The sequence below is a fragment of the Triticum dicoccoides genome, chromosome 5A (assembly GCF_002162155.2).
Source record: "Triticum dicoccoides isolate Atlit2015 ecotype Zavitan chromosome 5A, WEW_v2.0, whole genome shotgun sequence".
NCBI lineage: Eukaryota > Viridiplantae > Streptophyta > Magnoliopsida > Poales > Poaceae > Triticum > Triticum dicoccoides.
The window spans coordinates 383400533-383417177 of NC_041388.1; the positions used below are offsets into that span (position 1 = coordinate 383400533).

The 16645-nt window shown below is 48.1% G+C and overlaps 1 protein-coding gene and 1 long non-coding RNA gene across 3 annotated transcripts; both read right to left on the reverse strand.

Moving 5' to 3' along the window:
- Positions 1-6: 6 nt before the first annotated feature.
- LOC119301659 lies at positions 7-4887 on the reverse strand. Its single transcript, XR_005147138.1, has 3 exons — positions 1659-4887; positions 1440-1577; positions 7-1068 (listed from the first exon to the last, which is right to left on the reverse strand). It is a non-coding gene; the product is annotated as an uncharacterized LOC119301659 (long non-coding RNA).
- A 1727-nt stretch (positions 4888-6614) lies between these two features.
- On the reverse strand, positions 6615-10740 carry LOC119301660 (very-long-chain aldehyde decarbonylase GL1-1-like). Of its 2 annotated transcripts, XM_037578656.1 has the most exons (9): positions 10474-10739; positions 10152-10372; positions 9826-10058; positions 9505-9724; positions 8805-8926; positions 7919-8172; positions 7719-7826; positions 7435-7641; positions 6615-7364 (listed from the first exon to the last, which is right to left on the reverse strand). In XM_037578656.1, exons 1-9 carry the CDS (start codon positions 10525-10527, stop codon positions 6924-6926), a joined length of 1860 nt encoding a protein of 619 aa, XP_037434553.1. In that variant the 5' UTR covers positions 10528-10739; the 3' UTR covers positions 6615-6923. The 2 variants fall into 2 exon arrangements, with proteins under 2 accessions (XP_037434553.1, XP_037434552.1); XM_037578655.1 differs by having other exon boundaries at positions 9826-10372; positions 10474-10740.
- Positions 10741-16645: the final 5905 nt, after the last annotated feature.

Below are 16645 nucleotides of genomic sequence, written 5' to 3' on the forward strand. Positions count from 1 at the left end.
TGGCTCCTATGTGCGGTCACACATGGGAGCTTGTTTAGCAGCAGAAGCCGGCCATTGTTACTGACAAGGCAATGACTGGTGTTGGCTACAAGAACAATTATCTAAGCCCCTCCCTGCATCTTATGGAATATATAGTTGTTTCTATTCAGCTTTCCTTTTCAACTGTTTCCTGGATGACTACAACTAATGCACAACAAGTAATGCACTGTTTAGATAGAGTAATTAATACTATATATTTTTATCACGTTATGATTTATATATTTGGCAATGGTACAGGATCTAGTTATTATCCTCAGAGTGAAGAACAGAGATGTAGTGTTCAACACCATAGCTCCGAGACACTGTAATCACAATAAAATCCCGGTCTGTAACTTATTTGGGGCTCCGACACAAACGCACAGTGTTGGCAAATTCTTCAACATAGTATGTTGATCTATCTTGGATAACACATAACAGCTGCCGCGCAAAGTAAAAATGTAAGAAAAAAACATAAAGATCTGTCAGTCCGTAAAAAGTGAACAGAACTTATTTTAGTCAAGGTCCCTTGCTTCAAGTACAACTGTGGGATTCCTTTCTAACCATGTAAGATATAGGCGAATGCGTCACATCAACATATGCTCCAGTGATTATTGACAGAAAAGTAAAGTTCAGGGCAGATCTTACCTTTAGTACAGTCCCATTTGTGAAGCATCCAAGAATCAATGTTCGTCAATATTTCTCAGGTTTCTCAGCTATCAGCAAGGAAATAAGTCTTGACTGGTCTCTCTCCAGATCAGCACTAACCGACATGCCCACTTGCTACTTTGAAGTCTAACTCCTCATGTGAACCCCTAAAAAACAGGTGTCCGACAGCAACACGTAACAGAACTGCAATAATGCTGAACAAACTTTGGTGGATACACCATGACGGCTGGCCAAGTGAAAGGACAATTAGAGGAGTTTAATAACTTACCATATCCATTATATCATGTCCATTTCTAGAATAGTCTACATTATGTTTTAACTTCAGATTCTAATAGGTGCATACCATCACGCCCCGAACAGCATTGCACAGAGGTAATGTAACATCTGTCACCCACGAAAATCTCTGTTAGCAAGGGTCTTAGTATGACATGTACTTGAGGTTATGCAACATGGAGTAGCAAGAGTCAAGAGTGCAAGGCAACACAATCAGAACTACTGAACTGAAACATATTAAATGGTACGACACATGCCAAGGAGTGGTTTCACTATTTTCCAAAAGAAGCAACACATTTTACTGACATGATGGACATCAGGCATGAGAAAGACAATAGGTTCTTTGCAGTTTGATAATTGTCTGTTTCAGTGCAACATAATTGTCATTGAACTGCACTCGACTAAAATAGAGAACATGAGAACAAAATTACATGTTGAACCTGCTAGTATTTTCTTATTGACACATCCATATCATAGCGTACCAGCATCACATGTCTATGTCCAAGCAACTCAGGCATGCCTCCGGTCCTAGTAACAATCCTTCTCTGATAAGCCCACGTGCACACCATAATTACTCCATACAAGTACAACACATCCAGTGATCGTTCCACCATGAATAGCTTTCGAGAAAACGGAACTTTTCCAGTCAGAGGTAGGAAACACAGAAACAATATCAAAGCAAAATGAAGAAGAATACTAACCAGATGATGTGAAGCAAGCATATCTCGTGAAACCATGATCTTGTGTGGTATTCATCTTATGCTTTTGTCATAAGAAGCTTGACTGAACCAATACTTGACTTGATGTCTGGTCCGCTAAGCTCCAAGGCCAATACATTTCTTTAATATGCTGCAGTACTTCTGTAGCTTGGCATCAATTCTTTTCAGCTCACTTTCTCTTTGAGTGTGGGAATAAACCAGCTAAGCTGGCCCCAGTCGTCAGATTCACTATTTCCAGCATAGCCATGCCAAATATTTTGCCAGCTCGCCCAGAAAAAAGACCCATTACTACTGCTCATAATTGTACTACTGAGCTGCAAGCCTGACATATTGCATATGTGATGCTTGGGTTTTTTGCACAACTTCATATGCCAGATGCTACGTGTACATCACTCAATTGTTGGCATTATAGCTTCTACATAAATTAATAATGCAATAATTTCACACGAGCATCTCATATTTCCCTTTTCATCTTCCATTTTCTAAAATCACAAAACACTACACATGGCCGTAGATCAATCAAGCTCCCTTCGTCAAACTAGCAACAGAAATATCAGGAAAATCAATCTGCACACTTGCTTAAGAATGCAGTTATGCAAAGCATAAATTAAGGGCAACAGCAACATTTCTTCTTACTTTGTGAGGTGCAAGCTACTTTTCAAAAAAGGAGGAAAATTATGGTGTAGGGGCACTCATGCGGTACCAATCTAAAACTAACATAACATTTAATAATTTAAACAACATAAATGCCTGCCCCCCATCCTAGCCCTGTCTTGACAAATCTTTCAGGAAGTACCCTGAAAATGAGGCACAGCCAGATGTATTTGTCAAGGTCCCCTGTACCTTAATGGTACAACTCCAGGGGGCTGCATGACTTTACTGAAACACATGGAGCCCATCCATGTGTGAGCATGTGCCTCTGATACTGCAATTTGGACTGTCCATCATAGCCAAGTATCAGCTGAGGTGGCAGCTATAAACACAACCAACTGCAACGACAAACACATCGCACCAAGCCACTGATGGTTGAACTCTGGCACAAGCCATATCTTACAACCTCAGCCTCATTAGGCAAATGACAAATCATAATATATAGCACCATGAGCAATAATTTTGCATTAGTATGGGAATGACGCCCATGTGGAATACAGAGCCAAATGCATACAGTTTCACATCATGGTATTTTGAAAAGGTTGATAACTTCGTTGAATACTTTACAGAAAACACCAGGAAGCGGTTGTCCAGACTGGGGATTCCAGCTAAACAGAAAGCTTGGTTTAATTGAAGTAGCACGGTATTGCCTAACTTGAAAAGCAGTGTGCAACCTAACTCTGACTAAAATGAGTAGTTATCAGAATTCATAACCTCTGAGCATGATCGATTTTAGTTAAACTTAGGCCTGGTGATGATAATACCCTATTACACAGCTATAATTATTAAGGAGATACATATAGCTATTTACTTTTGATTACTAGAGAAAATGAACTGGTACTTAACTGAGGTATTGTCACCTTTCAAACTATTCATCAGCAACATAAAAATGCATCAAGTAATAGGGGTTATTCAGCATTCCTGTTGAAACACCTTTTTACCATTTGCCTTGATGCGAAAGAACTAAGAAGCAATGGTGTGCATTCTTCAATCCAATTTTTTTGGTGTGAGTGTGGGGATGTCTAACAAATAATTCGCATACAAAGTTAATCTGCAGAGTCTGTGTATATAAAACAATGGAACTGAGAAGCTGATCCCAGGGCAACATCCAGTCATTCCGCCACGCTGCCTTGAACATTACTAGTTACAGGTCAACCCACTATTGGTCTGAATCTTTACCAACCATAGTTATTATATAGAAGTACTCCCTCCATTTTTATTTACTCCGCGTATTAGCTTTGGTCAAAGTCAAGCTTTGTAAACTTTGACTAAATTTATAGACAAAAATACGAACATATACAATAACAATTCAATACCATTAGATTTATTATTGAATGTACTTTCACATCATATAAATTTGTTATGTTATCTATTTATATTCGTTTCTATAAACTTGGTCAAATTTTAAGAAGTTTGACTTCAGTCAACTCTAATATGCAGAGTAAATAAAAACGGAGGGAGTATAACAGAACATATGTCTTACTAGAATATATAGAGTTTGCACTTTTCTGAGCATGGCCAGTATCTTCCATCAACAACCACAGAAACTGCAATTTTAGCACTCAATGTATTGCACTTTAAAAAAAATAGTACAATCTCAGAATAAAGTAAACAACAGAAGACTAGATGTGAACATTACAATATGAATTCATACTCCAAAAAAATTCCTGACTCATACCAACATTTCAATGTACAGAGAGAAAATCATGCTTATTATGTAGGTTCGAGTACGATTCTATAGCAAGATCAGCCTCCGTATCCTTGTAGATCACACAAGGAAAATGTCAGGTATGAGTCATGCCATGAAATGTACCCCTCCAATAATGCTCAGCAAATTCGGTGGTCATATATCAAAAATGCTTAATAGGACAAAATCTCATTATTGTCTCTGCTTGCCCCCACGAGTGCATGAGTCGTACGGACTAGCCACATTAGACCCAAACATATATCACATGGGTAGAGCAATAATGAAATTATTTCAAGAATCAGGCTATGCACTTTTCTGAACTAGATCATGCGCTTTTCATGCTACCAGCAACCAGAAGAAAGCAATGTAACAAGCTCGCAAAAAAAGCATTACTAGAATCATACAAATATCAGGGCACCCTAAAATCTGCAAATATCTCTTGATGGAGCATGGAGAGAACAGGGGGAAAACCACATGCCATCTCACCTCAGATTCTCACTTGTCACTTGATGAGGTCAAGCCGGCGCGTAAAAGAAAAAGGAAATGAGCCTGTACATAAGCCATGAGCAGAAAACCTGCAATACTACTATGGAGACAAAGCCCAAAGGACCAAAATCAGCAAACACCATCTCCAATTTTGAGTATAATGTAGAAGAAGCCCTGCCGTATGAACAGTACACAGAAATCCTGTCATATACTCGTAGATCAGATTCTGCCGTACATTCCAGGCCTCATTCGAGCAATTCAGTAAGCTGGAGGTACGTTTAACTAGGAACTGCTTGCGCTCATTTTGCATCACGGGGATAAAAACTACAGAGTAGAGTAATAGTAGGCGACCCAAATCCCTGAGCTCCTAAAGAACACGCGCATCAGGTAATCTTCGCGCCAGTTCCTAATAGTTCCCAAGAGGACGCGCAGAGGAGTACGAACCTAGGGGAATGCGGAGGTCGGCGGGGAACTGCCGCGCTGGCAGCGAGCGGAGGCGCGGCCGCCCGTGCGCCGCGGCGGCCGCTGCTGCTGCTGGTGGTCCCGGTGGAGGCAGCAGAGAGTTGTGATGTGGACGACGGCCCACGGCCTGGAGATTCGGCCCGGTGAAGGCAGGAGAATCGGGAAGGGCTCTTTGCTGTGGTTTTAGGCCTGCACGTACGTGTCAGAGACTTGACCCGGCCCGACTAATATACGGTTCAACGGTTCACCAAGACCGGTCGTTGTCAAGTATGGAAGAAGCCTCAAAAAAAGTATGGAAGAAGCCTGCCAGCGTCCTTTCTCGGCAACGTTCCGGTCCTAGGGCTATGGTTGTTGCGTCCTCTCCAGTCTTGGGCTCGTCGACGTCCTAATGACTCTGCCCGACAGCTTTCAATGTTTTCCCGCCTGCTTCCTGCTATGATTTCAATATATGCCAGCCATCAGCTGGTCCGTTCAAAAAAAAGACTCTGCCCGACAGCTTGGATCTGTGTTGGAGAAGGGTAATCGAATTGGGCCTTCATGATGCCGACCTAGCCGAGTGATTTCTTGGCACAAAGTCGGTCTGTTCATGCCTGCTAGGCTGAATCATTGTCATGGGCCTATCCTAGGGGATCCCGCCACCACAACACATAGCACATTCTGCTAACGGAGATGACGAAAGATGTCAACAACGCCGAAACATTAGTTTCCATCCAAGCAAGCACCCAAATTATAGTCATACCCAAAGCCAACATCGAGCCATGCTATTCTTACCAATTTTACGGAAATCTTGTGTTACTAGTTGAATCGAATGGCGGTTATCTTCACATTTACTCCAGGTAGTTATTTCCTCCTTCACAGCACATACAATCTTCATAATAAGTAGTGCGTAGGAATATGATTTCTGTCCAGATATATACTCCAACATATATGAACCCCGTAAAGAAACAACAAAGTATATTCAGTTCTTTTTTTTGCGAAATATTGCTTGCATTACTCAAAATCAGGTGTTACAATCTCGTCTTACAATTTTCAAGACCTTACCTGGACCAGAGCCTAATCAAACCATAATTTGGCGTTGCAACCTATCAAAATTAGACAGGACGTGACTAACCGCATTACAATTTCGACGAGTATGAGCAATGCAAGAAACCCTCTCCCCATACTATTAATGATCTCTCTAATAATAAAAGAATATTCTGGCTTGTTACCAGTCCCTCCTTTGATCATCATGACCGCCTTAGACTAGCCATAGTGGGAGTAACTTCAGCAGTAACTTCGAGTCCAACTCAGCAAATTTGCTTATGTGGCAATGAGTTAATGAGGAGAGAGGTAGTTGTAGTAACTTAGCTAGTTACTGTAACATCACATGTCCCAATGCAATATGAGTCTATAACCTAATAAATGAATCTTTGCATGTTACCATCCTTAAGTTATTATTCACTATGAAGATAGTAACATAATCTAGGGATATGTGTATATTACTATCCATTGTGGCTAGTCTTATAGCAAGCAGTTCGGCTTCTAATCATTGCATGAGAAAAGATGTCTGCAGGAGCTAAAGCTAATAGCTCCATCATGGTCTCTAGCTAAGTACCATACCCACTCCTGCATTGTCACCAAGGACCGAACACAGATCTCCAACGTATCGTATATGTATCAATGCAAGTACCATTTCTTAAGTATCGATGCCATATATAGCGTCCTTTTGCCTTCGAATGTATCGTATACTTACATATGTGTACAAATCAAAACAGTACAGCTGTAAATTGAATCGTTAGGAACAACACCCCACGTCACAGGATCGAGCTGTAGTATACTTCGAGAAGGAAAAAAGAATACCGAGTTTTTTTTAGGCAAGAAAAAGAAAAAGAAAACTGAGTAGCAATAGAGGTTTTTTCTTGGGCCCGGTTTGGGCCATAGCTAGACGGAAGGTGCAGGCAGGGCCGATCGAGGAGGAGTGATCAGACGGGCCGGATGCCGTGCTTGAGCGCCGCCTCCCAGACGACGTCGATGCGGTCGACGTCGATGGCGCCCACCTCGTGGTGCGCGTAGCCCTCGAGGAAGTGCACGACCCCGCCGGCGTGGCAGGCGTGCACCACCCCGCGCTCCAGCGAGAACTCGCAGGAGCCGAGGCCCCGGGCGTCCTTGGGGAGGCGCATGGCGGCGAGCTTGCCGTAGGTGCAGTCCCGGCGGAAGCCCAGGATGGGGGGCACCACGAACTGGTGGAAGTGCGTGCCCGGCGGCGCCCACCGCTGCTCCCGCGGCGACAGCCACTTGCCGACGATCCACGTCTTGCACTGCTCCGCCGACTGGAACTTGGTAACCTGCACCAGGTACTGCTGGTCCTCCGCCGCCGCCTCCTTCTGGATCTTCTGGAACCTCTCCGTCGACAGCGTCATCATCTGCAGTTCAAGACGATTAGCCGCAGCTCGCTTACACACTGATCAGTCCGCTTCTGCGGCGTGTGTTTACCATGACGCGGATCTTCTTCCTGCAGAGGTAGAGCGCGATGGCCCTGCCGAGCTTGGAGGTGGCGCCGGTCATGAAGACCTCGGTGGTGCCCTTGGGGATCTCGTTGAGGATGACCGCGGCCGTGAGCGTGTTGCCGTGGACGACGCGCACCCGGAGGTTCGGGTGCTTGTTCACGAACAGCGTGCCGCCGCCGTTGAGCGCCTCGTTCTGCGCATCACCACCTGGGCAGTTAGGCACCATTTACAGGCAGCAGCTAGGTGCACGGCATGAAGTGAAGAAGAGACCTTGTTCAGAGCTGCAAGGCTGACGACTTTGACGCCCATCCTGTCGGCCCTCAGGATGGCCAGCTCGATCTGGTCGTTGATGCCGTCCTTGGCGAACGGCAGGAAATACTGCATGATAACGCAGAGACAAGAAGCTCGATGGATCAGCTAGCAAAAGAATTCTGAAGCTAGTGGTAATCAGAAACATGTAGTGTGCGTACGTGGAAGCCGTATCTGGGGACGGCCCAGATCTGGTGCAGCTTGCCGCGGAGGTGGTAGTAGGAGATGACGAAGGTCTTGGACCAGGCCCAGACCATGAACATGAAGAGCAGCGCGATGGGCCAGAGCGGTAGCAGGAAGGCCCGCACCGCGAAGGGCGTGGAGGCGAAGGTCCGCATCACGAACGGCACGTGCATCGACTGCATCACGTCCACCACGTGCGCCAGGAACACGAAGTCCGGCACCTCGTCCATCCCTGCACCCATGACCCAGGTAACAAATTCAGAGCCGATACATGCATGCAGTTACTAATACCACTCAATAATGCCATGGAGACTTAAGTGGAGTGAAAGTTGGTTGGGACGCCATGCCATGGCGGCAACCGCTGACTCTGCTGTACGTAGTGCAGTCCCCAGCTGCTCGATTGCTTTCCTAATCAGCCTAGAGTACGAAGATTGCTGTGCCGAGTGCTGGCCGCACAGGCGGCGTGCACGTCATCCCTAATGGCGCGCTTCAACTCCAGTATTAGGATTACCGATGGCATATCCCGTTCGGCGTCGCTGCGGAGCGGATCCGCGACAGGGACTCCGGCCCTAACCTGCAGTTAAGCACGGACCTTTCCGTTCCGTCCGCCTCTGCAATCAACGCGCCAGCTGTTGCAACTACGCAGACGGATCAGGCTGCGTACTGGTAAGTCTAGTACGGTCCAGAAGCTTCTGCGTGTGGAGCACCAAAGTTGCCGGCGGGTGCGTGCCCCGTCCGAGTCTAGCACCGCACTACGCATGGACATGGATGGAACCGGCCGAGCCGGACATGCAGCAGGGCGGACGCAACCTGGCTACTAGAAACTGTGGCGGTAGTGCTCGAGTTGAAGAGATTTTATTTTACCTGCTCTGTTCTTCGTCTGCAGCTCCCAGGAGCTGGCGTCGAGCGTGCCGCCCAGGCGGTCGAACAGCGGCATGAAGAGGCAGAAGTTGGCCTTCTTCCCGGTGTGGTGGATCGTGTGGTACCTGCGGCAAAAAGGCCAAGCGTCAGCTGGCTAGCCATACCATACGTGCCCGATAGATAGGTGGGAACGAACGAACGATACTATGTTGACAGGTGACCAGGGAAGCGGTTGGCGAGACGCCGGCACCGGCAGTAATGCGCGGCGGAGCTCGATCGGCGACCCGCTGTTCCCCGCGCGTGGGGGTGGGGTGGGTTCGGGCTACGGCTGTACTATCTGGTGACTGGTGTGCTGTGCCAAAGTACACGCACCATATCTGGCCAGACTCGCCGGCCCGGCCGTACACAAGGCTTATGATTGCCCGATAAGTACTACTCCCTCCGTCCGGAAATACTTGTCATTGAAATGGATGTATCTAGATGTATTTTAGTTCCAGATACATTCATTTTCATCCATTTTGATGACAAGTAATTCCAGACGGAGGGAGTAGTAGCTAGCGAATTACCGTCGTGAATAAAATCTGGTACCGACACACTAGTTTTCAAACTGTGCTCAGTTAAGTTGTGACCGAACGAACGAAAGGGAAATACTGCTAGAAGGGACTATGCCTGTGTGTGTTTGATGGTGAGGCAGGCGGCTTACGTTGGGGTGTAGATGAGGTATCTGAGGAACGGGAGGGACCGGAAGAGGCCGCCGGGGAACAGCTCCACGTTGCAGTGGCCCATGGCCCGGAGGAAGTCGGAAGAGAGCACGTAGGCGAAGGTCAGCCCCACGGAGCCCAGACCCGCGGCGCACGCGCCGGCGAGCGGCAGCGCCATGAGCAAGCCCAGCACCACGTGCTCCAGCGGCGTCGCGAACCCGGCTGCACGCATGCATGTGTCATGTGTGTTGAGAACTTGGGATCGATCGATCGATCAGTTCAATCCAGACAATTAACACAAAGTATCTTGGTCACGTACGTACCTGTGAAGGGCGTGGGCACCATGTTGGAGTGGTGAAGCGCGTGGTAGCGGGCGAAGAGGCGGGCGCCGTGGAAGGCCCTGTGCGCCGCGTAGAAGAGGGGCTCGGTGGCCGCGACGTGGAGGACGGCGGCGACGGCGAGGCCCCCGGTGTTCCACCCCGGGAGGTGCCGCAGCGACGGGAAGGCGTAGAGCGCCGTGGCCGCCATCGTTATCTGCAGTATCAGGAAGTTGTCCCTGGAAACACACACGGTCGCCGGAGCTGGATTTGTTAGCTCTTCGGTCGCATGTATAGGCATGCACGCACATGCGCACGCGTACGTGACGTACCAGTCCCACTCCTTGTCGATCTGCTCGAAGTCGACGCCGTCGCGGACGATGCGGCGGCGGCGGGTGAGGAAGAGCATGTTGCTGTAGGAGCTCCAGAGCTGGTAGGTCAAGGCCCTGAGCGCGAAGAGCGCCAGCAGGAGGCAGAGCCAGCGGTCGGGGCTCGCCGCCTCCCACGCCCGCCCCGCCAACGCCTTCCCCACCAGAGGCCCGTACAGGACATACTGAGGAGAAACGGCGACGCATGCATGCAAACGCCAGGCCACGTCAGTAACACTCAGAGACAGGAGAAAAAAGAAAGCAAACACAAATCCATCGTGCATACCTTGAAGAAGCCAAGGTTATCCCATGGCCATGAAGACAGGAACGCAGCACCCATATGCGCGCGCGTACCTAGCTAGTAGCCACACACAGACTTGGAGCCCCTGCTCGTCGCGCTCCCGTCCCCTCTGGCAGCGCAGAGCTCGGTTATGTCGCCGTGAGAGCCCGCGGAGGAGAGGGAAGGTGGCGAGAGGCGTGACACGGGAATGAAGGGAACACGGCACGGTACAGTTCCCCTGCGGGCTGCACCACACGTCTCTGGCCATCAGCGCCGCGCCCGCGCTGTTTATATACGCATGAGACGTGGTCGATCCATGAGGGTAAAGCCGAGCCACCAGTATGGGTCACCACCACCACCGCTGCCGCTACCACCACCACCACAGTGCGTACCGACCCGGCTAGCCAGCTCTCCAACCAGACGGAGTTAATTGATAGGGATGCGGGGAGAAAGAAACCGGGCCGGAAAATCAAAAGGGACGTGGACGGATAAATGTTCGCGGCAGCGACATGCATGCGTATGCCAACGCTGGCAGATGGAGTGTGCACCAGGTTGTTTCTTTTCACGCCTTCACCTCGAAGTCAAGCCCCCGGATCAGGTCAGGTCACGTCGCGTCGCATGTGGTTGCAGGCGCGACGCGCGCAGATTTCACGCGTCCGCGTCGCGTGATGCGTTCGCCGGTTCGGCTTGTCCGCGAGCAGCGCCGGGTGAGGACTGAGGACGAGATACTAGGAGCCAAGGCGCCACCGCGTCGGCGCTTCCGGTCCATGCATGTGTTTCGGTGGCGCTGGGCCGCCGGGTGATCACGTAGGGGGCGTTGCATGCAGCACTCGCCGGAGTTAATTCGGCACGGATACGGCCGATGGAACGGTCGCCGAGCCCGGCCGGCTGGACCGCCAACCACCGGGCAGGCCGGGCTTTCAGCGCTAGTGGTTGCGGATACCTCCGGCTCCGGGGCCGAGCGGCCGCGACGACGATCGGTAGGCGGTGGCGGTGGCCGCGGGGCGTTGCATTGGTTGGCCTCGCAAGGATGACGATGGTGGACGGGACACGTCGGCCGATCGATGGCCCAGCTGCCGAGCCTTGACAGGCCGCCGGCACGTACGCTTCCATCTTGATTGCCTGCTTCAGGCCGGCCGGGAATCATTAATCTTTTGATTGACGTTGTGCCATTCTTGACGATGGGTTTCATGGACGGGATAGGCTTAGCTAGAGAGATTAATTAAGAGGGGGCAGGTTTGTGTCCAACTCTTAGCGCGTACTGGATCGCCGGGTCGTGGGGTGCTCCATCTAATCTAGCTAATCCCTATGAACTTTCGTGATGGAAATCTTTCGCACTAGTACAGTGTTTCCTTTCCTACTTACCCTAAGCATCGGCCACACTTAATTAGGAAGAGACGCCTGCCACGATAGCAAAAGGCATGCAGTGCGACTTCGGCGTCGATCCAACCGCCCGGAGCGGCCTGGCCTGGCGAGTGCCCTCGTCGGCCTCCCGCTGTTGTCTGTAACAATAAATAGAACGACTAAAACGACAGCAATGTGAAATGTCATGGGCAGCAACTGGTGTGTCTACGAATGTGGCGCATTGCTCTGCAAGTGCAAGCGAAAGTCAGAGAAAAAAAATGGTTTCGCAGGTTTGGTGTTTGATGTATCCGGTTTTGATTTTTTTTAGGATGTATCCGGGTTTAAATTTGTGGGACTAAACCCACAATCCTACTACTCCCTTCATACCTATGCAGTAGGCACATTACAAAATTAAATAATCCCAAAACGCTTAGATGTGATGCATTAACTCCGCACCTCGTTCTCTATTTCTTGCCTAGAAATAAGAAAATGGTCAATTGAAGATGTGGGACGTTTGTGACTTCAATGACTTGAGACTACCAAACATGACATGCAGTGGCCAGTTCTTTGCATGCAATGGTGCAGTGGTAATAGCAAATAAACATTAAATTATCTCATTTTTCCTTCCGTCTTGCTCGTGATGCACCATATAAGATGTCTAATGCACCGATATGAAGGGAGTATTGTTGATGATTTAAACATACATTTTTCTATCGACTGCATATATCCACAATATTAGAGGAAAGCAGGTTGTTGAAGAAAAAGTACTACCTTAACTGATTTCCTTTGATTACTCAGTAGCAGAACGACCAATCCATGTGGAGGAAGATGTGGCCACCGCCTCATCACCAATCGAGAGCTTTTATTCTGGACCTTGTTCTGTTCGCGACGCCATCGTCTAGGGCACTCGGCTCACCGACATAAAAAGGTCGAGTTCTCAACATATGATTCACCAATTTTGCATCCTCTGGACAAACAACCATCTCATCACTACCTCTACTAAATGTGGATTATCTGAATCGTTTTTGCTGGATTTGGATCTCCTAGGGATTGTACTCCTCTTGTAGGCATGCGGGCGGATGACGTCCCGGAATCTGTGAATGCCCTTAAACCTAGCACGGGTATCGAAGTAATAAAGATTAGTGTTTTTTCGGACTCGCAAACGGTTGAAGATGGCGCAGACACGTCTACATGCATTCACATTGCTTTGCCTACTTCGCATTTTTCAAGGGCATGACGCACATGCTGAGAGCGGATGAAATTTGGTCATCCATGGTGCCTTTGCAGCTAAAGTTTTTCACTTGGTTGGTTATGAGGAACATGTGTTGGACCATGGACCCACTTCAAGCTCGTGGATTGCCACATGAAGGGGGCTTCACTTTATGATTGCAAGATCCCGGGAATCATCAACCATTTGTTCGTCCAATGCAGGTTCGACAATCTGGTGTGCCTTCCGGTTCTACAGTCTTTAGGGTCTTGACAGTCACATGCCGCAGCTGGATGTTGTGATCATCCACTGGTGGCTCGATATATCTGTGCTAGTGGCCAACAATCAGGAGAAGGATCAATGCCCTATCATTCTCACTATGCCTTAGACATGGAATGAAAGAAATTTATACACTTTCGATCAAATTTCCTCCCTCAGCGCAGTCTTGGGTGCTATCCATGCAAAATGGAAATTATGGGAGTTAGCTTGGAAGGAGAAGCAGAGGTCAAGTGAGTGAGTAGTCTGTTCTTATTCTATTGGTTGTGGCATTGCGCCTGGTGCTTTCTGTCAGTGTTTATTGTAACTAGAACCCTCTTTCTCTCTTAATGAAATGACGTGCAAAGCACTTGCGTGTTCTGGAATTTTTATTGATAAAAGATGGTAATCCCTCACAATTTGATTAATGGGGCCAGGCAATACATTCGTTTTATAACGTGAGTAAACGACATAGTCATTCTAAGGTTTATGTCTAGTCCCGTTTTAGAAAAATGCTTATAAATGTGAAGTGAAATAATCTAAGTGTCACTTTACTTGAGGACGATGTCGAGGATTCCCCTAGGAAAGACCAAAACGAAGAAACAAGTTGTGCCTATGGTGCCCCCACCATGCCCCTTGGAACCCAACCAGATGTCCTCTTTTGAGGAGCGTGTTGGTTTTAACAGTTCTGGTACTCATTTGCCAAAATCCATTAAGCAGGTGGTTCTTGTAGTTGATGATGTTCTTGAGACGCATGTGTTACCACCTGTTTCTAGGGCCCTCTTTATCTCCAAGGTTTGCGATTTCCTCACCACTTTGGGTGGTGGTAACCTTTGATCCAACAAGATGATTGTCTACCTTCTAGATGAGAAAGTAAACAAGGACAAACGCACCAAGGATGACGCTAATCCTTGATCGGACATCTTGACTAAGAAAGCAAACATGAGTAAATGCATGAATAGTGACGGTAAAGGAAAGGTGTTGATAGTCAAATGATGGTTGATCTGCAACTTTTTAGGTTGTTATCATGGTTTCGTTGCGTTTGTCGTCGTTGTTGTGTTTTTTTAAGTCACAACCAATTGTTGGTGTTTTTTGTGTGAGGTTGGGACTCAACACATGTGTCGGGGTTTTGCAGAAGTGTTGTGTCCATGCGTTTGATGATGGGCCATGGTGGTTGCGCTACTTCAAAATTTGGGAGTAGTCGTAGTCCGCATGCCTTGTTGGGTTGTTGCTTATTGGCTTTTATGGACAAGTTTGTAAGGTTTTCAACTTAATTAATTGAACCATTATTTTCTACAACTATGCAAATTAATTGAGCCATTATTTTCTGCTTAATTAGTGGTAGAGGCAAATCTTGTGCCTCTACTCTGAAAAAGATAATTTAATATCTGTACCCCGATGCATGATAGAACACACTCTCTCACCACTTGTGATGGATAGGGCCTTGGGGGCATGATTTTCAGTCTAACGCCCACATCCTAATTACAATTGCTCGGGACTACATACGTATTGGCATGTGCATGAAAAGCTATCTTCACCAAGAATTGCATACATACGTAGCGACATGTATTTATGCATATATAGTTAAATGATGGATGATAGGCGGCCTTTTGGGTTGTTATCATGGTCTTAGTTGTGTTTGTCGTCGTTGTTGTGTTTTTTCACAGTTGCAGCCAATAGCCGGTGTTTTTTATGTGAGGTTCGGACACAACACAGGTTTGCAGGAGTGGTGTGCCTGGTGCGTTCGATGATGGGTCACGATGGTTGTGTTGCTTGAAGGTTTGGGAGTAGTCGTAGTCTGCATGCCTTGTTGGGTTGTTGCTTATTCGCCATTCTTGGACAAGTTTGTAAGGTTTTCAACTTAATCAATTAAATCATTATTTTCTGCAACTACGCAAATTAATTGAACCATTATTTTCTGCTTGATTAGTGGTAGAGGCAAATCTTGTGCCTCTACTCTGAAAATGATAATCTAACATCCATACTGTTGAAATATGAGATGGGCCTAGAGCCCATATGACAATTTCAGATTTGATCTCTAAGGGCCCATGTAGATGGCATGACAAGGTGGTGGGAAGTTTAGTCCCACCCCGAAAGTGGAAGTAGAGTTGGAGTGGTTTTATAAGGGATCCTCTCCATCATGCTATTGGAGCTTGAGAAGAGATGAGGCCCTCGCGCACTCCTCCTCCTCCGCTCGCCGCGCCGCGCCGCGGGGCGGGGCGGGGCGGGTCGGGTTCCGGGTTGCGGGTTGAGCCGAGTCGAGCTCACTCCTATGCGCTTATTTTTGCCGGTCAGGTTGACAGGTAGGGCCACGATCTGAGACGTTCGTGGGACGTGGGTTCAGCCCACGTCTCTCCACGCGTGGCACATATATATGTGGGACGCTGCCAACCCTAGCCGCCACGAAACAAAACGCATCTCCGCCTCCACGCCCACGTCGTTCCTCTGCTGCTGCCGCCGCCGGCGACTCCGTCCCGTTCACCGCGTAACACGGTTGACGGGAGAGCAGGCCTCCGAAACCCCGCTTCTCCGGATCCTGTACGGGAGAGGGGCGATTAGGTTTTTGGGTAGCGATTACGCGACTGCTCGCTTCTGTTCATCTACGTCCGCATCACCTTCGTCATCACCATGTCGACCGACGCCGACCGTGCCGCCGCTGAGAAGGCCGAGGCCGACAAGAAGGCCGCCGAGGATGCCGCGGCTGCTGCCGCCGCCACCACCGCTGCGTGGCCGATTGAAGGGTATACATCGTTTATCCTTCTCGTGTTTCTTTCTGTTGTAGTAGTACTAGCGATGTGCGTAGATATTTCTACTATATGCGTAGTACATGCTCTGTTAGATCATAATCAGTGTGTTATCAATACTGTCCATGTCATGCTCATGATTTATTCATGGATTAATTTAATCGAAAAACTGCCTATTTTCTTATCAATCCAAAAACCTAATGTGTGTAGGAGTTTTTTGAATTCTGGTTTTGCTGCTGCACTGAAACCGTCCCCGTTTACGGGGACGTACTTTAAGCGTTGGCAGACTAAAACCACCTTATGGCTCACGGCCATGAACGTGTTCTGGGTCGCCGATGTGACTCCCACAGGAACGATCGCTCCTGAACAGGAGAAGGCGTTCAAGGAGGCCACTGTCGTGTTCCTCGGGGCAGTTCTGAGCGTGATTGGAGATAAGCTGGTTGACGCATATTTGCATGTGCGGTCTGCCAAGGACTTGTGGAAGGCGCTCGAATCTAAGTTCGGGGCTGCCGATGCAGGGAGCGAGATGTATATTATATAGCAGTTCCATGATTACAAGATGGTTGAAAACTGTCCTGTATTGGAGCAGGCTCATGAGATAATATGCATTGTTAAGGAGCTTGAGCTT